General features: G+C 39.5%; 1 protein-coding gene across 1 annotated transcript; it reads right to left on the reverse strand.

The window, feature by feature from the left end:
- Positions 1-310: 310 nt before the first annotated feature.
- LOC149234893 (zinc transporter 1-like) lies at positions 311-2,175 on the reverse strand. Its single transcript, XM_089371987.1, has 3 exons — positions 1,329-2,175; positions 1,089-1,238; positions 311-990 (listed from the first exon to the last, which is right to left on the reverse strand). The coding sequence occupies exons 1-3, from the start codon at positions 1,950-1,952 to the stop codon at positions 676-678; spliced, it is 1,089 nt and encodes a 362-aa protein (XP_089228113.1). The 5' UTR covers positions 1,953-2,175; the 3' UTR covers positions 311-675.
- Between the last annotated feature and the right edge of the window lie 23,150 nt (positions 2,176-25,325).

Below are 25,325 nucleotides of genomic sequence, written 5' to 3' on the forward strand. Positions count from 1 at the left end.
AGAAGGAGACAACTATGCTAAATAAGATAAACAATCTTCTAGTAATAAAGCTAACGATATATTTGATCTCAAGTGTTTCAATCATGATAAAGTAGGTCATTATGCTTCTAAATGTCCAAAAAAGGAGAATAAACATTAGAAAAGGAAAATAAACAAGGTGTGTCAGCCACAAGAAGGAATTGTTCAAAGGAGTAATCCAAACAACCACAATGATTCAATGAATAATCGACATAGGTCCTTTTCCCCTCAAGGACAAGATCATCCGTGACAAAATACCTTTAGGTACAAAAACTTCTTTAATGGCCATTGTTTTTATTCCAATAATCTTGGGCACAAAGTGATTACATGTAGAGTTGGAAAGGACAAATCTTTGTCTCAAAATAATGCGATGAAAGGCATGGATCATGTTGAGGATCAATGAGGACATCTTCATATTAACAATAAGAGCAACATGCCAAAAGGAGAAAGAAAGCATCATAAAGCTGAGTTTTATCTCAAAGAAAATCAGAGGAAAATTAATATAGCTATTTTAGAATCCTTTGACAATGTAGATACAAGAGAAAATTCAATCAACTGTCATTGTCACAGATAGAAGAATATGTGTATGTACAGAAAGGTCGATACAAGCAACAAAGAGATATACGAGATTCTGTAGGGAAGAGACATGGTAAAATTTCAAGCCCATTTGGCGATCAAAGACATGGACCCTATACCTAACAAGAGAGCGACGTATGAGCACAGCTGGAGTGTTCCATTTTGTTTCATCCGAGAGGAATTGATAAAATCTGCAGCAAGAAGATCCACCAGAGCCATGTATATCAGAATTCCAGAAGACGCCGCATTAAATACTCCTTCAACGATCAGTGCCGTGGGGCTGTTTTCGTTGTAAGCCGATGAGATCCCAATTCCCAATGCAATACCAAAGGGCGTTGTCACAGCAAAGAAGAACGTCATCAGGATAACTGCTGCTGACTTATTCTTGAAACCCGCCTGCTCCACTCAAAAAACACAAAATTTAGTCGATCAAACTTATTATCAATGTAACTATTCTTGCCTGATTTTTTGAAGATTCAAGGGACAAAAATCACCTGAACGATGCATCCACCAAGGCCCATTCCTTCAAAAAATTGGTGAAATGATAAGGCTGCCACTAAAGGCCTAATTGTGCATGGACTTTCAGAAGCACCCAATGAGATACCAATAATAACGGAGTGAGCAACAATACCCAACTCCAGCACCTGATATTAACCATGTTCCATTCATGGTGTTAGATTTAATAATATAGTTATTGAAAGCTATATTTAAGAGCTTGAAGTTTGGATTTTTACCTGAGCAATGACACGATGCCGAATAGTGGAATCTTCTTCTATAGTATTGGATCCATGGGCGTGCCCATGTGTAGCATGTGAGTGTGTATGAACATGATTCTCATGCTCTAAGCCATCTGTACCCTCATTAACTTGATTACCTTTGTTTTGATTTCTAAAGTGGGAACGCTCGTAGTAACCAGTGGCTAGAGCATCCACCATGAGAGTACAAACTGCGGCCATCATTGCTATAAAACCAGCAAAGGGAAAGTTGCCCCATGGATTCAGATTTAAGCATTCACTGGTAAGAAATGCGAAGGCATCAGGAAGAACATGGACGAAACCAGTAGCAAGAATCACACCAGCAGCAAAAGCCTTAATGACAAAGAATATATTCCTATCGGGCCTTAAAGCAGGGAAAGTCCTCCCTACAACAGGCAAACATACCCCAATAGTGCCTGCCACAAGAATAGAAGCTAGTGCCCCAATCCTCAGATGGAGAGCTTCACTCTTATTCCTGCATGAATCTTCGCTGTTTTCATTAGAGCAAGTACTGTTATCTGCTGCCACAAAATTGACCATGAAACATACAGCTATGACCAAACCAGCTGTGAAATATTTCATGGCTACTGATGAATTTGCCATTCCTCACAACTAATTGTTACTGGAAAAGACTCCAGGTATCTGGTTTGGTCTGCCAGGATCGCTCCATAAATATCTTCCCTCTCAGAAACTTCAATTATTATTTTTTTCCCAACAGGTGGAGTATTCCTCCAGAAAAGATAGGAAGGCGCATCCATTACCTAGCAAGTCCACAGAATGTCCTCATCATAACGCCACTTGCACAGTCTTAACTATTTTCTTCTCTGCACGTTCATTGCGTTAACTCGCGGTGACCAAGGATGGCTCGCGGTGTTGCGCCGCTTTTGGAAGTAAACAAAACATATTGACTTTAAAATGAAATATCATGTCGACATACCTACAGCTGTTATGACCACTTTTATTGACCGCGTTTCATGTCCATCCAACTGTCTTCACCATTTTAACCGTCCACCCTTACTTTAAATTGACTTTAATTTTTTTTAGTGTGCCGGGAGCCTGACAAGATTCTCTGAGGATTTCCCCACTGCTACAGTCAGCATTTGGTTGATCCAGGCCATAAGCTTGACTCGAAACTAGTCTTTTTTTTAAGAGGATTTCCCCACTGCTACAGTCAGCATTTGGTTGATCCAGGCCATAAGTTTGACTCGAAAATAGTCATTTTCTTTTCTGAGAGGATTTCCCCACTGCTACAGTCAGCATTTGGTTGATCCAGGCCATAAGTTTGAGTCGAAAATAGTCATTTTTTTAACAGTTAAATAATGGGGCAGTTTTTTTCCTTTTTAGCCAGAAATCGGTAATAATTTTTTAAGGGAGAAACTTTTGGGAAAATGTAGTTTTAGGTTATTTAAATTGTATTTTTAAATGGAAAATTAAATTTAATATCTTAAAAATAAGATTATAATTTTATTTTGTTTAAAATGTTTTGAATGGAAAAATAGATTCTATGTTTCTAAAAGTTTTAGTAATATTTTGAATTAACTTTAAATTAGGTAGATTTTACAGTGTAAATGTGTTTGGTAAGATGTAAACTTGACTAGAAAATATGTTTAAAAGGAATCAAAATTTAAAAGATTTAGAGTACTGTTTATATATTTTATTATTTTGGAGATATTATTTTTTTTTTCTAAATGTTATATATATATATATATATAAATTTTTTAATTACATTTATAGATGTGTTTATTTTGTAATATGGCTACCAAAATCATGGTAGAGATTTAGCCTCCTCCAAATATTTTAGAATATTTTTATAGTGGGAAATCAAACATGAGTTTATTCAAAGGTAATTATGTCGTTTATACCCTTTAAGCTAAATTGATTAATTAGAAGAAATGTCAAATGAACATATCTTTGTGTTCATTGCGGTTGGATTGTGATTGTAATTTTTGTCTCTAATTTTGTATTTTGTGTGTCTAATTTCCACATATTATGTATTTTATGCATAAATGGATAATCAATAATTAACAAATCTAGAATCTCAGGGAATTTAACATTCATATGTAGATTGTCATTTATTTTTATTAGATTTGATGTGATGAACTGTTTAGTGGAATATTGACAATAGTTTATAGATCATATTAGTATTAGATTAGATTTCAATGGGTAATCTCATGGGAGGTTGTCAGAGATCCAAGAATAAGTAGAAAGTCATAAAATCCTAGCCGTGGCTGGCAAGCCTATTCACAATAACCATGATTCAACAAAATAGAGATTCATGAAGCTAAAAGTGCCGGTCATCAATATCAATCATAATATGAGCCTCCTTATGGTGCCTTTATCAAACAAGACTTGAATCAAGAATATGGAGGTTTCAACTCAAGGACTAGGTTAGAGGGGAAATTAGGAGATAATGAAGACCCGCAAAAGAGTCAAGGAAAGAACCCAAAAAAGGGCAACTAAGTTCGAGTGATAATAAACATTCACAGTCTCTATTCAAGATGGAAGCAAAGGTCAACATAAATATATACCAAGGTGAGATCGATGCCCTAAATCAAATCATTGGTTGTAGAAACTAGAAGTATATTTTAGCATTCACCGCGTAGATGAGTATAAAATATCATTTGGTAGAATGAAGTTAGAGGGCCATGACCTAACTTGGTGGGAATATAATGGAAAGATACCTAGGCCAGAGGGTGATCCCCCTGTAACTAAGTGGGAGGACTTCAAAACCCTCATAATGTCTCAATTCTACCCTATTGGTTATATAAAGGACCAATGGATTCAATGGCACTACTTCAGGTAGAGGTAGGGGTAGTGTGTACACAAGTATACCATCAAATTCAAGAAAATGTTCATCATATTAGGAATCTCTCTCAAGCTCTTCAATGTACTTCTTAAGTATATGTGGGGTTTACACAACCATCTACAAAAACAGGTGATGTTAAAGCGAATAAAAAGCACAAGGATTGTGTACATGCACAATACCTAAAAAACATAGGCTAAATGAAAATGAAATCAAGTGATTTGAAGCAAAAAGAAGCACTAGGAAGCTTCCAAGGAGGGAAAGAAGAAGGTTCCTTGCAATCATTCCATTGATGGTCAAATTGAGTAGAAGTGTTGGAAATTGCATCCAAAACTGAACTCAAAGAACTAGAAGAATGATGGGAAGAAAAAAAAAAATATCACCATAGATTTGAGTAATTAAGTAGAATGTAGCTCTGATGTGGATGGGAATATTATCTGTACATCAATGTAGAAGGAGGTGAAATTTAGTATCCTTCAACACCGAGAAGAGAAGGACATGACCAAACTCTTCAATATTAATATATAGGCCAAGAAGACCGAGATTGATGCCCTGTTCAACTTGGGTTCACATGTTGGTCTTATAGTAGTGGATCTGGGAAACAAACTTGGATTGGAAGTTCATGATCATATTAGCCCATATCCATTGGGATGGGTAAATAAGGATGTAGAAAAAAGGTAACTCAATAATGTAGAACAAAATTCACTATTGGGGTCATCTTTGAAAGTCCCTACATGTACCTACAAGATGAAATATCCATGCAAAGATCCAACCAATATAGCCTAATAAAGGATGGGAATCATTCATCATCAACATGCAAAAAGACAAGTCGAATATTTCATCAGTAAGTGTTAACCAAGCCAACAAATTGATCAGTTCTAGCAAGAAATATGATTTACTATTCTTAAGAGAAAATTAGTCAAACGAGGAGTTGATAAGGGAAAAGAAATCCCTAAAGAGGTGTAATAAAGAACATAAAAAACAAATGTAAGAGTTTATACATGCATACACGGGAGTGTTCCAAGAGACTAAAGGGTTACCACCCAGGAGGAAAGTGGAACACAAAATCCAATTATTTTTTGGAAACTCCATTGCCAAATATTGGGTTGTATAGATAGTCTATTTTAGAAGTAAGTGAATTAAAGAGTAGTTGTAACAAATATTGGAGTAGGGTGTTATTTGACCAAGTACATCACCTTGTGGGTCGTGGATCATGATTATGCTAAATAAGTATGGGACTTAGTGAATTTGCATCGATTATAGAGTATTAAACAAGATTATGTTCAAGAACGAGCACCTCCTACACTCAATTGAAGATTTGTTAGATCAATTATAGCGAGTGAAATATTTCACCAAGTTGGATATAAAATTAGGTTATTGTTAGGTTCGAGTCAAAGAAGATAAAACCTATAATGTTTCCTCAAAATAAGACAAGTTCTACCTAGGAGGAGCACATCTCACACTTGATGTAGGTGATAAAGACTATGAATAAGCATTGATTAATGAAAAATATCAAGAAATGTGAGTTTTCACAACAACATTTGTTGTGTTTATGTTATGTGATTGGTGGAGGGGAGCTCAAGATAGATCCTACAAATATGGAGGTCACCATGAGGTGGTTAGTGTCTACAAATTTCTCTAAAGTATGGAGTTATGTTGGAGTAGCATAGTACCTAAGGAAATTCATAGCTTCATTTTTAGCAATAGTTGCACCACTCCACACTATAATGGAAAGTGGTAAGAGCTTCTAGTGAGGGGAGGGTTAGCTTAAGTTTTTTCAAGAGTTGAAAAATAAAGTGATTTGAACACTAGTTCCCATGTTACGAAACTTGCAATGACACTTCAAAGTGGAGATAGATGAGAGTGGGTGTGCCATGGGAGCAGTCTTGAAGCAAAGGGGAAGGTTTATGTGTTACTATTCTAAATTATTTCATGGGGTGATTCTCAACTACCCTACCTACCACAAGGAGCTCTATGCCTTGGTACAAGTTGTGAAAAAGTGGAAACACTATTTAATGGGAAAGAAGACCATTATCAACACAAGTCACTAGCTTTTACAGTACTTGCAATTCTAGAGTAAGCTACAACATACTGGATAGTATAGGTAGATACTATTCTTAAATTAGTTTCATTTAGTCATCACATACAAGAAGGGTAGCACAAACAAGTTGGATAACAAGCTTTCAAGGCCACCCAAATAAAAAAATGCAACTTTGGAACTATGATGAACATAGAGCCTTTCACTCATGCAATATATAGAGAGACATATATAGAAGATGACAAATTCAAGGAAGTGTTGCAACAATTGCAAAGCCATATTCATGTAGGCGACGATGATAGCATAATTTACTCTCTTCTATAGAATTGGTTACTCTATAAGTGAACAAGGTGTTAGAAATATGTTGGAATTGATGTCAAAGGAGGTGTCATGGAATCACAAAGATCATAACAAGTGGTTCCAGGTAGATTAGTGAACAGGTGAAATTGGTGTTTTATGGAGCATTATCTTCATATGAATTTTTTCCTCATACATTTAGCTCAGATGCACTTGAAAGTTTATTATATGGATAGATCTTAAAAAATCCTCTTCGACGGTATATGGAAGTCTAAAAATCACCAAGGGGATCAAGAGGAATCATAGTTTGAAAATCAACTAGTGATTCAAGGCCCAAATTTGGTGTTAATTTGGAATTCTCCAAAAATGATGTTAAATTGGTGGCATTCCAAAATTTGGAGGTTTCAAAGTGGGTGTTAAAATGGCATTTGGATTTAAAATTAAACAAGGCATATGTGAGAGGGTGGATCATGCAACAAGTGTCCACACTCTGCCATCTGATGACATGAGGGGCTCCATGTGCCACTGCAGTTTAAAGGGAATGGGGTGTCCCTCAATTGAATTCATGCCCAAACCGCCCTCCCCAAATCCATGGTCCAGATTAAATGAGGGAGCCCCCCCTTGATTTCAAAACCCAAGGAAGGGGGGTCTCTCAAAATCACTAGGTGGTTTCTTTAGATGTGTGATCGATGAGCATTGATGTGACCATGGGACCCCTCCAACACAAGAATGAGAAGGGGCGCAAGCACAATTAGTTGAAAAATATGAAAGAAACAAGTGGAAAGTGACATGGCGAGATCATATTAGTAGTTGTGGACCTGCAGATGATATGAGCATGATGATGATTTGGCAATATAAGACTTGGACATGTGGTAGGTATTTTCATTATTTTTGGGTTGCCAAGTGGGCCAAATCTGGGTAACATGTGGAAAATTCATAGGAGGCCACATGGATAGTGTGATGTTAGCATGACATTGGAGCGACATCAATCTGATAGTTTTAGGAGGAGCACAGTGCGAAATTCTTGAGGAAATTGTTCTGGGATGGAGAAATTTCTAACAATTAACTAAGGCAAGATTATGTCCTGGGAGATTTAGAAGGTGATGTCAGCATGACGTAGGAATATAGATGATACACGATAATTGGCTTGCAAGGATGATATAAGGAACCACTTGGCCACATGGATAGGAGATGTCACCTTAGGGATGACATCACCTTAATGGTTTCGAAAAGGGGTTAGCGAGAAATGGCTAGTAAATTTTTAGTTAGAACTGAGATATTTCTCAACAAATGATCATAAGGGAATTCTATCTTGGGAGAAACAAAAGTGGACATAATAGATATGTTGGCAAGGTATTCATTTTCTTAGACGAATATTATTTATGTCAATCAATGATGCATCAATTCATCGAAAGGATGGGCCAGGGGGTGTTCAATGATGGTTTTGTGTGGAGCATGTGGTTAAGTCTTAGTAGTTGTTTAAGCACTTTTGGGTCTATGGGTTTTTGTGATGTGTTGTTGACATATGTTGAGGGTGCAAACATTTAAACAAAGATCGATCTATAGTCATGATTAGGGCTCGGCTCGTGCTATGGGTTCTATAGAGATAACATAAACCAGTCCAATGTCATGATTTTGGTGACATGCAGAGTTTGGTGAAATATTTGGCAGCTATGCCAAATTTGGTGGTCAACTAAAGATAGCATTGTAGCTAAAATTTTGTTAAATCTTGTAACTTTCCAAAATTGTCAAGTTTGCAGTTTAACTCAATCTTTCTCCTCAAAACATTAGATCACGGATTAAAGACCAATTGAACACATCAAAATGAGTAAATTGATATTGAAAAATGAGAATTAAACAAGATCAAAACCTCAGTTAAGTGTAAATTATGAGTTGAAGTTAACTGAAGTCAGAAACAGTTTCCAACTCAAAACTTCTTATAATAAAAAAATATTGAGGTATTTGAGGGGTGTACAAGATTATAGAGAATGCATTGGTGATTGGGTGTTTGAGATATGTGGGTAACTGATGGGTGGTGCATTGAGTAGAGAATAAAATTTATGTATGTATGTATGTGTTGTAGCAGCTATAACCACCCTCCAAAATTTTGCCTTAGCTTCGTTTTGGAGCGTCCCTTCAAACCTTCACAGCAGCTTTCCTTGCTTCATCAAGTTCACAAGCTTCAGTGTTTTTCTTGCACAAAGGCAGCCTATCGATCATAGCCCGATGCACTCCACTCATAGGCTGCTCACTTGGACTTGGTCCAGCTGTAGGCTAAGCAACTTCCCCAATAAAATTTGCACATTTCTGGAGGGCAACCATCCTTCCCTCAAGAAATTGTGCAATCCTGTTTGGCAGCCAACTGGGCTCCAAGATTCCACAATCCTGCCAGTCAACGCTCCCAGTAGGAATTGCGCAATTTTCCCCAGCAGGAATGCTCAGCTCAGAATTTATGAAAATATGGGTAGTAGTTAGCTTCTTTTCTTAGAAATTGTGCAAATCTCCTGGGCAGTCAACCCATCTCCTAGCTAGAAATGCACATTTTATTCAAGAAATCGAGCAGTCTCTTGCATGTACAACTGAGTTGACCGATTCCCTCAGGGACCAAGAAAAATAGACTTGCATGCATGGGCTTCTTCTCCCAAGGCAGCATGCAAATGCATCCCTTGTTTCAGGGATCTATATTTAATGGTTGGAGGTTACATGCAAGGATCATTGCAGAAACCTCCCACCAAGTGTCACTTTCCCTAGATTTGTGGCATGTGCATCACAACCTTGATGTTATCAAAACTCATCAACTAGATGTTGCAGAGCTCATTCCTCACATCAACCTTGCAACTCTAACATTCCACATCACATCTAGGAAATGTCAGCACATTCAGCTTAGCTGTTTTGGGGTGAGCCTGCTTCCCGTGCTTTGTATTGCATTTCTGTCACGTTTTTTTGTTTTCGCTTTTACGAGTACTATTTGCTTGATTTCTTTGAGTGCTTGCTGTGATTTACATTTATATTAGCTTGTCCTAGCACCATTTCAATTTTCATCAACATCTCATTGTTGTCGCATGCATGAATTTTTTTTTTGCGAACGGTCACCGATTCAGTGACTCGCCTCACCCACATGCATGTTGTTCCATTTTCTGAATCTTTCATTCACCATTTTCATGCATGATCATTCACTTTTTATTACACTCAGTGTCACCATGCATTCACACTCATAGTCACTTTCAGCTGCCCATCGGCGAGTCTGGCCAACCTCAGCCTGGACTCTGCCTCACCAAGAGAGCATTGCGCAATCCTGATAAGGAAGGCTCTGCCTTCCTACCTCGAAAAGCGCATTTTTTCCTAGCAGTTGTTCCCCAGGCCTGCTTTGTGCAATCTTGAGGGACAGTGACTGTTGGCCAAGAAAATTACACAATGCAGTCACTGAGCTTGCAACCATTGCCAACTAGGATTGCGCATTGTGTAATTCTAGTAGTTAGATGTCAGACTGGACTGTGCATTTCACAGTTCTAGTAGTCAGTCAGTCTACCAGCAGCTCAGACTATGCCTTGTGTAGTCTTGGCAATAAGTCTCCCGACCTCCTGGCTGAAATTGCATAACCTTCATGATCCGTGACACAGGTATGTTGCAAGTCATTTCTCAAGTTTATTTTGGTTTTCAACTAATAGATTGCTTGTCGTGAGTGTTGCGATGTCCCCAGGTATTGTAGGTGCTCATCTTCCTCTCAGCAGTGCAAGTACAATGGTTTCTAAGAGAGCAGAGTCAAAGACACCGTTAAGAGCACACCTAGAGATGCAGTCGATCAAGTGTTTATGAGCTTACCTACTCACAAAGACATCAACTTGTTCTTAGACAAGGACATCAAGATATGACAATGGCAGCATCACAGTGAGCAACATCATGAACAACAACTGAATGCAGTATACCAAATACAACGAATGTAGCGAATGCAAGAGGAAGGTTGTTGACAACACAGAGGCGGGACAAAGTGCAAGATCAAGCAGATCCACTGATAATGAAACCAACTTTTGAGACTCAGGTTATGAGGTGACGACGTGACATGAAGGCCGCGCGACAAGAGAGAATGGAAAAAATAAGGAGTTGCATGTGCTGAAGTAGCAACTGAAGGAAGAACATGAAGCTAAACAGACAAACAAATGAGTTGCAACAGGATTAAGAACAACAGTGGGTCCAACATGCACTCACAGATGAAATTACGCTCGTACAAGTTAAAGATCCATCCCAATAGCTAACGCGGAGCAAACATGGTGAGTACTGTTGTTGGTCGCATGCAAAGGATTCAACAGCATGCATGTCATTGTGTGCACACATGAAACACAACCCATTTAGCACACTCACCAAGGCGAAGACAGGAAGCAAGTCCAACTAGAGCTGAACATGTACTTTGGAAAGTTGATGCGCATGACCACTGTTGGGCATGGGATCCCCCAAGCCATGTTTTGGGGCTTAAAGCCCAGATTTTTACCAAATCTGATGTAAAGACTCCGCATTTTGTGGGCACAGAGCGCGAACTTGTAAATGAGTCATTGGGTTGTCCGCCCTCATTTTTGTAATGTAATGTCAGCTTTAGAAATATACCCATGGTCTAACGGACCATGGAATTGTAAAAATAGAGAGAGGCTCTAAGTTGTAAAGGAGGGAATGGATGGAAATAATATATGGAGAATTGAGTCTTGTCTGAAGTGTAGAGTTGAGTCTTTGGGTCGTAGAGTAGGAAAAGGCTCTGCAACTGAGTGCACAGTGGCCTAGTAGTCCACAGCTGAGTGAGCGGACCCCTGGAGCTGAGTGCGAAGGGTAGGTTAAGTCTGTAACCTATTGAAGCATTAATAAAGATAAGTTTTATACCATTCCTGTGTATTTATTTACTGTTTTATGTATTGAATGTATTGGGTATAAATTCCATTTCTGTTGTTTATATGCTACGTGAACATATAATATTGTGTTGATTAAGGGAATATAAGATAAGGTATATGTTTATGTGAAGTTAACTAATAGTTATAAGAATATAAGTAAGATCCATAGTGTAACTTGGGGAAATAGCACAAATCGCTGCTTTAGTAGCACGAAAGCAACTCAGCCCCTGGTTAGCATTGCACGAAGGCGAATATAATAGAACGCGAAGGCCTTGTAGGTCAGGATAGTGCGCGAAGTGACCTATTCAAAGGTATTCATAGTTGGACTAAATTGACCCCTCAGACATCTCAAGGGTGAGGAAACTTGGTTCCAGCATCCCTCCATACTGCTTCGGGTGAGATATCAGTCCGCGCTCCACAGGCTGTTGCCGAAAGTGCTAGTAGTAAAGGGATTTGTTTGGCTAATTAACTCTGAAGTTGGTCAGGCCCCCTCAAGCCAACAAATGGTTCCATTGTTGGGCTCAGAATCTGCATAGAGATGTTTGATGTCATATCATTGGAATCCAACTAAGAAGGAAATTGAAGGTTGGTTCGATAGGAGGGTTCACGAGTTCGTGACACAGGAGAACAAGAATCCATGACTGACAAAAGAAGAGTGGTTAGACTGCTACCTATACACAGAAATTCATGAAATCTTCTTCGCATATTTCCCTACTGAGCTGTACGAGTGGATTGCAAAGCTAGCAGATAGCCAAGGAAGGTGGAAGCTCGAAAATCCTATTGTGTGGACCCTGTAGGTTTTAACCCTATACAGAAATTACCTGCATACGAATTCTTAAACAAAGAAAATAAACAATGCGAGAGCATAACCCATAAAACACATATGCACAGAGATTTTTCCCTGGATCCCAAAACCGGGACTACCAGATTGATTTTTCATTATGTTCCTTTCAATGTTACAATACATATTTATACATGCCGAAGCATCCAATACCATGGACCGAAAAACCATCGCGTCCAATACCATGTGCAAAAATCATGCACAAAACCATAGGTAGGTTCGCCCAACCTAATATAGGGTCCAAAAAAAAATTTCCTGGGGCGCTGCCCCGGACCTCGTAGAGGGGGGCTACCCACCCCCCTCAAACCCCCCGGATAGGGGGGGCTGCCGCCCCCCCTGTGACCCCCCCGCTGCGCAATCGGCGCAACGAAGGGGGGATACCGCCCCCATCTAACCCCCCGTTTAACTACATAGGTTAGTCGTGGAAAGAATATAACACAACCCAACAGACCCCAGAGTTGGTGCGCAGATTGGAAGCATTGGAGGATAAGATTGCATGCGTTGTTGATCACTGGCTTGATCGAATTATAGGAGGATTCATTACTGAGTTCACGGTAGATACTTCAATTAGCTACAACGAGGCAGAGAGACGCTTTCTCAAAGGACCACGAGGTAAGTATGTAAGGTCTCTGAAACCTTGGATTAAAATGATATTGTGTGAAAAGAGGGTTATGCAATTACCTTGATGTCTAGAGCTACGCGAAGTGGAAAAACCTACAGAAACGAAGGAAGTAAGGGACCAGAGAATAGCCCTTTGATTTCACCTTTGCGAGGGGACGAGGAAGAGATCACAAAGGTCTCACCACGAAGTGCAATCAATTTGATAAGATAGAGGATTCCGTGCATACCACCCCCACCCACACCACCGCCAATTTCACTGCTTTCACCTCCATATTCACCCGTACCACCTTCGCCACCACCGTGAGTCAATATTGCAAGCACGATGAAGTTTCCTATGTTCAAGGGAGTAGGAAATGAAGATCCAAACCAGTTTTGGTTCGCGATAAGGGCTATATGGGAAGCGTAGGGAGTTATAGATGATAATATAAAGAAAGCGACACTGGTCAGCACCCTGCAAGACCACGCGCTGACCTGGTATAATAAGCATTCTAATGATAATCTGAATGTGGGAATTGCGGATATCCAAATTGCACTAAACAAAGAATTTAGTAGGACGAAGTCAAAAGCGCAGTCGATCATTGGATTAAAATAAATCACAAGGCTACTAGGTGAAACTCCTTGGGAGTTGGATCAAAGTTTGAAGTGTAAAATTCGTGAAGCTAATATGAATCTGACGGATGGACAACACCACAAATGGTTTGTAGCATCGTTAACGCCACATCTAAGGAGCACGCTATCACAGCAAAAGTTAACGACTCAGGCAGAGGCTTTAGAGATCGCGATGAGACTTCATGAAACCCCGATGTAGGATCCTAACTTGAGAGTTCAGCAGATCCACGTGCAGTTGAAAAACTTATGCCTTGAGATGCAGAGTTTAAAACAGGACAGGACATCCCAACCAGAAGTGTGTGAAGAGGTATGGTGCATAAAATGCAAGGGTCGAGGTCATGATAAGGAACATTACCCAGTGTTTGAAAATTACCTCGTGGGACGAGGACCGATGCCGTTAAGACTAGAGGCACAAGAGGGACCTAGCGCGACACCTGATTTATGGTGTGTGATTTGTCAAATAGGAGGAAAGCGTGCGATGGACAACTGCCCTTTGTTACAGAGGTACATGCAGAATTCGCAACAATTGTTCTATAATTTTTGTAGATTGGTTGGACACGATGAGCGCACTTGTAGAAGCTATGAGCTGATGATGGATAGAACTCCCACTTATAGAGTTCAGGCTGAAACACAGCCCCTAGACTAGAACGCAGGAGTGGTGCAAACCAGATTTCAGTGGCGCGGACGAGGCCGTGGTGGAGAAGGACCTGGAAGACGTCACGGACAGCTGATATGCTACAATTGCGGAGGACCAGGACATTATGCCCATGATTGTATGAACCCAAAGCGTCTATCATGTCTGTGTTGTACCTTGTTTGATTATGAAACGGAAGATTGTCCTATGTTGATAGCTAGGATATGCGACAAGGGAGCACTACTGCCTCCCCCAACTCAGGACCTGTAGATGATGAGGTCTGGTCCGCACGAGGAAGATCCAAATGTGAACATTATGCTCTGAAGTGGAATCACGATGGTAGATGATAAAGGAAAACAACCCAAAGATAGTATTTGGGTTCACAAGGCTCCGATGAAAGAAGCAGAGTTTGATTTGGAGCACGCTAAGGAAACCTTCATGGAAGCTAAGAAGAGCTTCACTAATTCCTCCACTTCAGGAAGCAAAGATAGACCAGAGCTAGCAATGGACCCATCTATGCTTACGACATTCCTGGAAACATACATGAAGCTACTACGTGACAGTAAGGCTGTAAAAAGATTGCAGGAACTCATTAATAGATGTGTTGGGACCGTTCCAGGAGAACCACACATAGTCCAGAAGATTGGAAAGCATAAGACGAGGACGAGTACAGAAATGAGGTTAACTGCGCAGATTGGTGAATATGAGATGGACCAAGTAATTTTGGATTTAGGATCGGATGCGAACATTTTGCCTAAGTAGACATGGGAGCACATGGGGAGGCCTACACTGCAATGGTCTCCTATCCAGCTGTGAATGGCGAACCAACAAAAGATAATACCTATGGGAAGATTGCAGGGAATCACCGTGGATATTGAGGGAGTGAGTGCGCTAGCAGAATTTGAAGTGATAGAGATTGTTGATGACAGCAATCCGTACCCCTGTACTCTTAGGAATTGATTGGGCCATTACATGAACAGGGTGATCAATCTGAAAAAGCATAATATGATTTTTGGAAAAAAGTCTCTACACGTAGTTATACCTTTGGACCCTGTTGAGGGATCGTGCTATATAGAGCTGGTGCATGATTATGAAAGTGATGATGATTTGGAATGCATCTACAAAATAATCACACGAGAGCAAGATTAGGTAAATCTCACCATGGATGGATGAATTTCACGGGAGCGCAAAATCTCCTGTATGTCGGATTTGGATGAGGAGATAGAGCGATGGTAGAATCGATCGCACGAGGTAACCATGCTAAATTGTAATATGATGATAAAATCACTGCACTGCGTATTGACAAAAGTGAGGGATTTGCCTAGTTATGATGGGTTAAGTGAGGTGGATACTTTCCTAGGTAAGTTTGAAAGGGAGGTGCCAGAAAAGCAACGTTTCTAGGCCTTGAATTGGGTACTGCATGCTACGCCTGCGAGGTGGTGGGGTACACAAAAAATAACTTTGAATACTGGCACACATGTAGAAAAATGTTGCGCTCATGCTTTGAGAAACCTATAGTGCGATTGGTAGATAAATAGAATGAACAAGATGGTCCACATGCGCAACTGTCCAGGTGGGTACAAGCATATGGTAAACAAACTGCGCAGATGCACATGACCTTCACGTTAGAATATGCAGTCAATAAGCATGTTTGGGGGGGAAAATGCACGTACGGTCCCTCAAGTTGGAACAACAGAGTGTGTAGAGAACGAGTGCGGAGAAGGTTATCCACGCAGAAGCATTTAACGAAGTGTGTGAAGCACTGAACAAGGTATGTAATGCACAACGAAGTGATTGGGACCTGCACGTACGAGCAATTTTATAGGCTTATAAGACAACGTGCAAGAAACTAATGGGACAAATGCCTTCTAGGCTGGCCTATGGAGCAATAGCTGTAATGCCGATGAAGTATATTATGCCTAGTCCGCGCATAGTAGCGCTCATGGATATGACGAATTGCAGAGCCTTGGAAGACAAGATCATGTAGTTGGAAGAACTTGAAGAAGAACACTTGGGACTTGATGAAGAGATTCAACAAAGTAATCTTAGGCTCCAAGAATTCATGAATGAAAGCGTTTGGTTAAGGGAGAAAACTGTGGTGATAAAATAAGATGTGCACAATTACGTTGATGAATTTGGGACTACCGCCGAGATTTGATTAGTTTGATGCCTTGGATTGGACCATATGTGATTAAGGAGGTCATAGACAGAGGTGCGGTGTAGTTGGTAAAGTTAAATGGAGAACCTTTCCCAGGAAAAGTGAATGGCAGTCGGTTGAAGCCATACATCGGTGGCCCAACTTTCTGACTAGCTGACTGAAGAATAGTATTAGCGCTCTAGGTAGTTGAAAGGAGGTGCAGGACTATAAGGAGATGCAGGGAATACAGGAGCAGATACAAGGTAACGGTTCAGATACATCAGTCTCTGAACAACGCATGCAGGAGGTACATCAGGCAGCTGCTCAATGCGCTGCCGATCTTGTCGTAGTTTGAGTAGAGTTGGGATGTCTTCGCGCGAAGATCTCTTCACCAAGAAAGTGACTCCAGGGCAAGTCACGATGTTTTTGTTGGGGTCTTGTTGGGTGCAGGATCCCCCAAGGCAATTTTTGGGGCTTAAAGCCCAGATTTTGCCCAAATCCGATGTAAAGATTGCGTTTTGTGGGCGCGGAGCGCGAACTTGTTAATAAGTCATAGGGTTTTCCACCCTCATTTTTGTCATGTAATGTTGGCTTTAGAAATCTACCCATGGTCTGCGAACCATGGGATTGTATAAATAGAGCGAGACTGTAAGTTGTAAAGGAGGGAATGAATGGAAGTAATAGATGGAGAATTGGATCTTGTCTGAAGTGTAGAGTTGAGTCTTTGGGTCGTAGAGTAGGAGAAGGCTCTACAACTGAGCGCGTAGGGCAGGTTGAGTCTGTAACCCATTGAAGCATTAATAAAGAGAAGTCTTATACCATTCCTGTGTATTTATTTACTTTTTTCTGCATTGAATGTTTTGGATATAAATTCCATTTCTATTGTTTATATGCTGCGCGAACATATAATATTGTGTTGATTAAGGGTATATAAGATAAGGTAACTATTTACGTGAAGTTAACTAACATTTAGAAGAAGATAAGTAAGATCCACAATGTAACTTGGGGAAATAGCGCAGATCGCTGCTTTAGCAACGCGAAAGCACCTCAGCCCCTGGTTAGCATTGCGCGAAGGCGATTATAACAGATCGTGAAGGCCTCACATGTCAGGATAGCGTGCGAAGTGACCTGCGTGAAGATATTCATAGTTGGACTAAATCGACCCCTTAGACATCTCAAGGGTGTGGAAACTTGGTTCTAGAATCCCCCCATATTTCTTTGGGTGAGATCTTAGTCCGCGCTGCGTGGGCTGTTGTCGAAAGGGCCAGTATTAAAGGGATTTGTTTGGCTAATTAACTCTGAACTTGGGTCAGGCCCCCTCAAGCCAAAAACCACCAACACACACTTGAATATCAAGAAGGACACTATGCATCAATGTGTTTTCGGTTCAGCCGCACCCAAGAAGACCATGTGCATGTTAGTAGACGAGTTGTATGAAGGGGTTGAACCAATGCACCGGTTGCAACGGAGGTAAGAGTTTGCTTCAGAAAGATGTCACTATGAGGTGCATGCACACCATCACAGACGACCAATATTGGCATCAGCTTATCACCTTCAACATCACAAGCATGTCCAAGAGTTGGTCTCATCACAGCGGAACGGGTGTCAGTGATGTCTTGCATTGCTTGCTCAAGCCATGTTGTCTCACATGAGTACATGTGCATTGTATACCTAGGGGGGATAGTATGGGGTACAAAGGGAGGTGCCCAAGGGAATAATTTAATAATGGGATGGGCCATAGTAATAAATAAAGTGGTTAACCCATATCATGTAAGGGACCACTAGTTAGCAATAATCTAATAAGCCCATGGTATTAGATAAATGGTATTGAGGGAACCATAGTAATGACCCATGGTATTGTATGTATGAGGCCTATATAGAGGCTAGAGACTCCCCATTGAGGGATGTCAAGGATTATTGTATGAACAAGCATATGGCTTGTGGAGTGTTCTCCTTCCTTAAGGAGTGAATGTATGGTGTTGCCCTACCTTAAGGGTTTGATTAATAGAGTGAAGCATTCTTATATTCAAATCTTGTTATTTCTTGGGTTTATTTCTACTATCATATATTTTTAGATCAAATATATAACAAGTGGTATCAAAGCACTTTCTTGGGCAAAGCAGAGAATTTTTTATTTTTGCAGGAACTTTTTGGGGCGGTGAGTTTGCAGATTAGATATGTAAATTTCGGTGAAAAATTGGTAGAATCTAATTGTATATCTAGGTTTTTTTGTGAAAAAATACCCAATTTGAAAAAAAAATTGCCTGAATCAAAGTCCGGATGAGGGAGATATCATTGATTTAAAAAATAGCAATGTTGTAGACATTTTTTGGGGCGATGAGTTTGCAGATGAGATATGTACGTTTTGGGGAAACATTTGCAGAATATAATTGCATATCTAGGTTCTTTGTGAAAAAATACCCAATGAAAAAAAAATCAGTCGAATCAGAGTCCGAATGAGGGAGATATCGCTGATTTAAAATCAGCTCTTTTTTTTGTTCAGAAATTTTTGTGACGACAGGATAGTTGCAGTGCGAATCTAAAATTCCAGTGCCTAGATTGGTATTTCTATCACATGGAAAGATCCAGAATGGTTGTTCCATTTCTGAAAACAAGTTATAATAGGGATTCTGAGCAATATTGACTAAATTGTGGCCATTTCAAATTTTCGCCAAGTAAGTGAAATTTTTTCAAAACCCTCTTCATGACAGTTCTATAATTTACAAGAAAAGATAATGGTCCTACTATTGAAGAATACATAAAAGTAAAAAAATCATTATTTAAAAAACATTGGAAATTTTGGGTAGTGACTCAATTTAAAGATGAGGCAGCCACATGGTGGGAATTACTTAACAAAAAGAAGTGTTCCAACCTTCCCGATAAAGAATTTGAAAAATTCTTTTAGACCGATGGTCTCATGCTAGAAAACAAGATAATTAGAAACATGTGGGGTTATTTTCTACTGGTATTTGCTTATTACATGTTCATGGATATATTTAAAAAGAGAAGATCATCGTGTCTATAAATCCTAGTTGCAAGAAAAATCTTATAAATGTCAATTTGGAAAAAAAATTGCAAGTTCCAGCAAAACAAATGGAGCACACACAGGTTAATAATGAGGAGGTGCAAGTTTATAAAGATTTGAAGATTTCTATGGACAAGTGTATTGCATTCTGATTTTTATGCTTTAGATATGGCTAATGTGGATGTTGTTTTGGGATACCCTTGGATGGAACCAATGGGTACTATCAATATTAATGTGTAGAAGAAATTCCTAAAGCTCTAGTATAAAAAGAAGAAAATTACATTATAGGATATTTCCATCAATAAACAGGTAGAGTCCAAGGAGGCTGAAGAAGAAGATGTTCCAGGCACTGACACATTGGATGATGAGCCCTTGATGGTCAACAACCAAACACAAACATCAAACTAGGTACTAGAAAAACAGGTAGAGTCCAAGGAGGCTGAAGCAAAAAATGTTATAGGTATTGATACATCAGATGAGGACTTAGTAGTTGAAGTAATATTGGGAGATAAGAAACAGCAGTAGAAACCACAACATGTACCAGATACCATTCAAGCTCCATTAGGTGGTGAATTAAAGAAAGATACACCGTTGGTTAAAACTTCAGCATATCACCAGCCACATCACCCCATAAGAAAACAACCAATAAGATGGCAACGAATTAACCACAAGGACAACAACCCCCGCATGACAGATAGAGAGGTGCGACGATCCACCTACTACACATCAACATAGAAGAGACGTCAGGGGCAACTTCCATCTCAAGCGAGAGAGGCACCATCTAAATTGAAGGTTCACCTTTTTTTGGGATGGCTAGATGTACATGCATGGTACCAGTGGACTACTCTTTTGAGTAGATCTTATTAATTGTGTTCTTCTTATGTTTCGGGGACGAAACATGTTTAAGGGGGGTGGAATATAGTATACCTAGGGGGAGAGTATGGAGTACAGAGGGAGGTACCCAAGGGAATAATGTAATAATGGGATGGGCCATAGTAATAAATAAAGTGGTTAATGCGTATCATGTAAGGGACCACAAGTAATTAGCAATAATGGAATAAGCCCATGGTATTAGATAGATGGTATTGAGGGAACCATGGTAATGACCCATGGTATTGTATGTATGAGGCCTATATAGAGGCTAGAGACACCCCATTAAGGGATGTCAAGGATTATTATATGAACAGGCATATGGCTTGTGGAGTGTTCTCCTTTCTTAAGTAGTGAATGTATGGTGTTTCCCTACCTTAAGGGTTTTATTAATAAAGTGAAGCATTCCTATATTCAGATCTTGTTATTTATAGGGTTTATTTCTATTATCATATATTTTGAGATTAGATCTATAACAGAGGTGCATGCACACTGTTATGAAACCAGCTCACAAAAAGATAGAAAAGAGAGATCCACGCCTTAGAATTCAGCCTCTTTGAGGGGGCAACCTCTTTTACATTACATAAATGAACAATTCTTGGATGATACAAATGACAAAACCTCCTTTCTATATATAGGAGTCTAAGGAGTCACAATATAATCCAGCCGACCTAACAATAATAATATAAAGCCACAAAAATAACAATAGAGGGATTCTATGGGGCACAGAAATAACAATATGGGGGTAATAGGGGCACAACAATATAAATAAGGGGTATAACTACAATAGTAATGGGGTAATCACTAGTATTATAGGGACCCAACATGCCCCTCTCCTTCAAAAAAGTGTTGTCCTCAACGCTTGAGCAGTTCTGGATACTTCTGCATAAAATTCTCATCCTCCCATGTGGAATCTTCAGCGGATAAGTTCTTCCACTTGATAAGATACTCTGAAATTGATCGATTTCGTAGCTGTCGAGTTCTTGTTTCTGTGACTGCTTCTGGTTCCAATATAATTTTTCCTTCCTCGTCAAGTTCTGGCAATATTGTTTGAACTGGGAGCTTGTCGCCTATAACCTTCTTTAAACATGAAACATGGAAAACTGGGTGCAATCGAGAAGCTGCAGGAAGCTCCAATTTGTATGCCATAGTACCAATCTTTTCCAACACCTTGTACGGACCATAATACTTTGGTGATAATTTATTATCCTTCTTAGCTTGCTTTAGGGACATTTGCTTATATGGTTGTAGCCGTAGGAATACCCAATCACCTACATCAAAACTTCTTTCACTGCGATGTTGATCTGCCTGTTGTTTCATTCTATTTTGTGCCAACACGAGGTTATCCTTTAAGAGTTGGAGGACTTGTTGTTGATGTTCGATGTGATGTTCCACTGCCTGAACCTTAGAATTTTCTCTTAAATATGATGTGATTGATGGTGGTTGATACCCATAAAGTGCCATAAATGGGGTCATTTTTGTTGCTGTATGGAAGGAAGTGTTATACCACCATTCAGCCAGAGGCAACCATTTGACCCATTGTGTCTGTTTATCAGATACAAAGCAACGAAGATATCCTTCCAAACATTTGTTTACTATCTCAGTTTGCCCATCAGATTGAGGATGATAAGATGAGCTATGAGCTAACTGAGTACCAAGACAAGAAAATAATTTTGTCCAAAAATTTCCAGTGAAAATGGGATCTCTGTCACTTACAATAATCTTTGGGTTTCCATGTAGCTTTTGAACTGTTTCCATAAATGCAGTAGAAACTGTACTGGCTTTAAATGGATGTGATAATGCACAAAAGTGTGCATACTTGGTAAGTCTGTCAACTACCACCATGATGACACTCTTTCCCTCAGACTTGGGTAAACCTGTGATAAAATCCATTGAAACCTCCTCCCAACGTTGGCTTGGAATGGATAAAGGTTGTAATAGACCCGGTGTCTTAATTGTTTCAACTTTATTTTGTTGGCAAACCAAACATTCCGCCACAAACTTTTGAATATCTGATTTAAGGCCATCCCAAAAAATTTCCTTCTTAACCCTGTGGTAAGTTTTTAAAAATCCTGAGTGCCCTCCTAAGGGAGAAGTGTGCAATTCCATAAGAATCTTTTGTTTTAGCTGGGAATTCTTACAGAGGTATAAGCGATCTTTGTACCATAACGAATCATTTTTCCAGCTAAATGTATCAGAAGTACTGGAATCTTGTTGTAGCTTTTGAATAAGTGCCCACACTTCTTCGTCATTCTTCCATTCCTCCTTTGCTTCGTTTATCCAATCTGGTTGGATAATAGAAATGGCACACAACAATGCTTCCACATCCTCATCCTTTCTTGAGAGTGCATCTGCCACCACATTTTGCTTCCCTTTTTTGTAGATGATTTCAAAGTCATAACCCAACATCTTTGTGACCCACTTTTGTTGCTCTTCAGAGGATAATCTTTGTTCTAAAAAGTATTTAAGGCTATCATGATCCGTTTTTACCTTGAAGTGTCTTCCCATTAGGTAGGGTCGCCATTTCTTAAGTGCATGGAGTATTGCCAACATTTCCTTCTCATAAATAGCTTTGCTTAAAAACTTTCCCTTGATTGGACGACTTTCAAAAGCAATGGGTCTTTCATCTTGCATTAGAACAGCACCAATTCCATTTCCTGAAGCATCACATTCCACAATAAAGGTTTTTGTGAAGTCCGGTGTAGCTAAGACCGGTGCTTGGCACATTGCCTCTTTAAGATGTTTAAAGGCCTTTGTTGCTTCCGGAGTCCATGAAAATGAATCTTTCTTCAATAATGTTGTTAGAGGTGCTGCTATTCTCCCATAATTCTTAACAAACTTGCGATAATACCCTGTCAACCCAAGAAATCCTCGCAGATGCTTTATGGATGTGGGGATTTTCCATTCCTTAATGGCTTTAATTTTGCTAGGGTCTACCTTAACTCCTTCATGAGATACAATATGACCCAAATATTCCACCTCCTGGACTCCAAAGAAACATTTGGATCTTTTTGCATATAATTGTTTCTCCTCCAATAGTTGTAGCACCTTGTCAACATGTTCAACATGATCCTTCCAAGACTTGCTGTAGATTAGTATATCATCAAAAAATACTAACACAAATTTTCTAAGGAATGGTTTGAAAATTGAATTCATCAAACCTTGAAATGTTGAAGGTGCATTGGTAAGGCCAAAAGGCATGACCAAAAATTCATAATGACCCTCATGAGTTCTAAATGCCGTTTTCGGAATGTCTTCAATCTTCATTCTGATTTGATGATATCCCGAACGAAGATCCAACTTGGTGAAGTAAATTGATCCATGCAATTCATCCAGTAATTCATCAATGACAGGAATGGGGAACTTATCTTTAATAGTGAGCTTGTTGAGCTCCCTATAATCTGGACACATGCGCCATGATCCATCCTTCTTGTGCACCAATACTACTGGAGCTGAGAAAGAACTTTGACTCGGTTGAATTATACCAGCCTCTAGCATTTCTGCAACCATACGTTCAATTTCACTTTTTTGGACATATGGATATCTGTACGGCCTGATGTTTGGAGGAACACTTCCTGGAATCAGATGAATAGCATGATCATGATCACGCATAGGTGGGAGACCTTTGGGAGTCTCAAATACCTTGGAATGATTGTCCAGGACTTTTTGGAGATCTGGAGAAATAGATGATTCCAATGTGGAAACATCTAGCGAACATAATTGTGCAATTACACCTCTTTGCTCCTTTTTTAGAAGCTTTGTCATGCCATTAGAGCTGATTATCTTTCCTGGTTTCCCTGCAATACCCCTTAATTCAACTTCCTTTCCTTCCACAGAAAATTTCATGAAAAGTTCTTGAAAATTAAAAGCTATTGTACCCAAGGATTGTAGCCATTGGACTCCTAGTACAACATCAGCACCTCCCATTGGAATGGAAAGCATTGGGCTAGTCAATACATATTCTCCCATGGATAGCTTGATATTATGGCACTTTCCAGAACAATTTATTGTTCCTCCATTTGCAATCATCACTTGACACTCTGGTGCTGGATATAGGAAGCAATTCAATTCTTTTGCTACCCTACAATGAATAAAATTGTGGGTGCTTCCTGAATCAATCAACACTATTACCTTTTTCTTCTTGATTTGTCCTTCTATCTTGATGGTTTGAGGAGTGGTAATTCCCGCCAATGCATTACAAGATATGGTCGGATTTATTTGTTCTTCATCTAGGCTTTGTTCCTGGAATATATCCTCTTCTTTTGACCTTTCTTGCTCCTTTTCTTCTTCCTCTTCACAATCTATGTAGAATAATTTCTTCTCAGCACACTTATGACCCTTTGTGTATTTGCTATCACAATTGTAACAAAGCCCTTTTGCTCTTTTTTCTTCCAATTGTTGTGGTGTCAACCTTGTAGGTTGTGGAAGACTATGGGCAACAACACTTCCGTCTTTATAGTTGTGAATGGTATGCTTCCTAGTTGCCATAATTTTGCTTTCCATTTTTCTTGCTAACCTGAATGCCTTCTCTAATGAATCAGGTTCCCAAAGGCGCACATCATGTTGGATATTATCCTTTAAAGACCCTATGAACACATCAATCCTATGCTCCTCTGGAATATCTTTTACCCTTATGTTCAATTTTTGGAACTCCTCAATGTGCTCCATTATTGAACCCTTTTGTTTGAGACTTATCAATTGGCTAAAAAAAGTGTTGCTTTTTGTATCCTCATAATGTGCTATCAATTCTTCTGTAAAAATTGCCCAAGTGATAAATTGTTTACGAGAACAAAGCCATTGATACCATACAAACTGATTTGGTTCCAAATATAAAGTTGCCATACGTACCTTTTGTGTGTTTTGCACATTATTGAGATCGAAGAATTGCTCCATCTGTAATATCCATGTGGCGGGATCCTTGCCATCAAACTTCCTCATATCGATTTTTGGAACATGGTGAGTCTTCGATCCAACATTAGAGTCTATGGAATCATGATTAACATTTCTTTTGTTCTCATCATGAGTTTCCTTTACTACCTTTTCACCATTAGTGACCCTTTCTTGTAGCAACTTCTTCAATTCTTCCATCGAATCCTCCATCTTAGCTTCCATGCCCTTTATCTTAGATTCCACGCCATTTATCTTAGATTCCATGCCACTTATCTTAGCTTCTGTTAGCTTTTGTGAGCGTGACATTTGTTGCACTTGTTCTTGTAATTTTGATATA

The sequence above is a fragment of the Pinus tabuliformis genome, chromosome 8 (assembly GCF_031772625.1).
Source record: "Pinus tabuliformis cultivar Carrire ecotype Pingquan chromosome 8, CPIR1, whole genome shotgun sequence".
NCBI lineage: Eukaryota > Viridiplantae > Streptophyta > Pinopsida > Pinales > Pinaceae > Pinus > Pinus tabuliformis.

Excerpts from the sequence above, each read along its gene's own strand:
- LOC149234893 (XM_089371987.1), bottom strand. The coding sequence starts at position 1,952 with ATGGCAAATTCATCAGTAGCCATGAAATATTTCACAGCTGGTTTGGTC. Across the intron at positions 1,239-1,328 it reads GGCATCGTGTCATTGCTCAG|GTGCTGGAGTTGGGTATTGT; the intron begins GTAAAAATCCAA and ends GGTTAATATCAG. Across the intron at positions 991-1,088 it reads TTGGTGGATGCATCGTTCAG|GCGGGTTTCAAGAATAAGTC; the intron begins GTGATTTTTGTC and ends TGAGTGGAGCAG.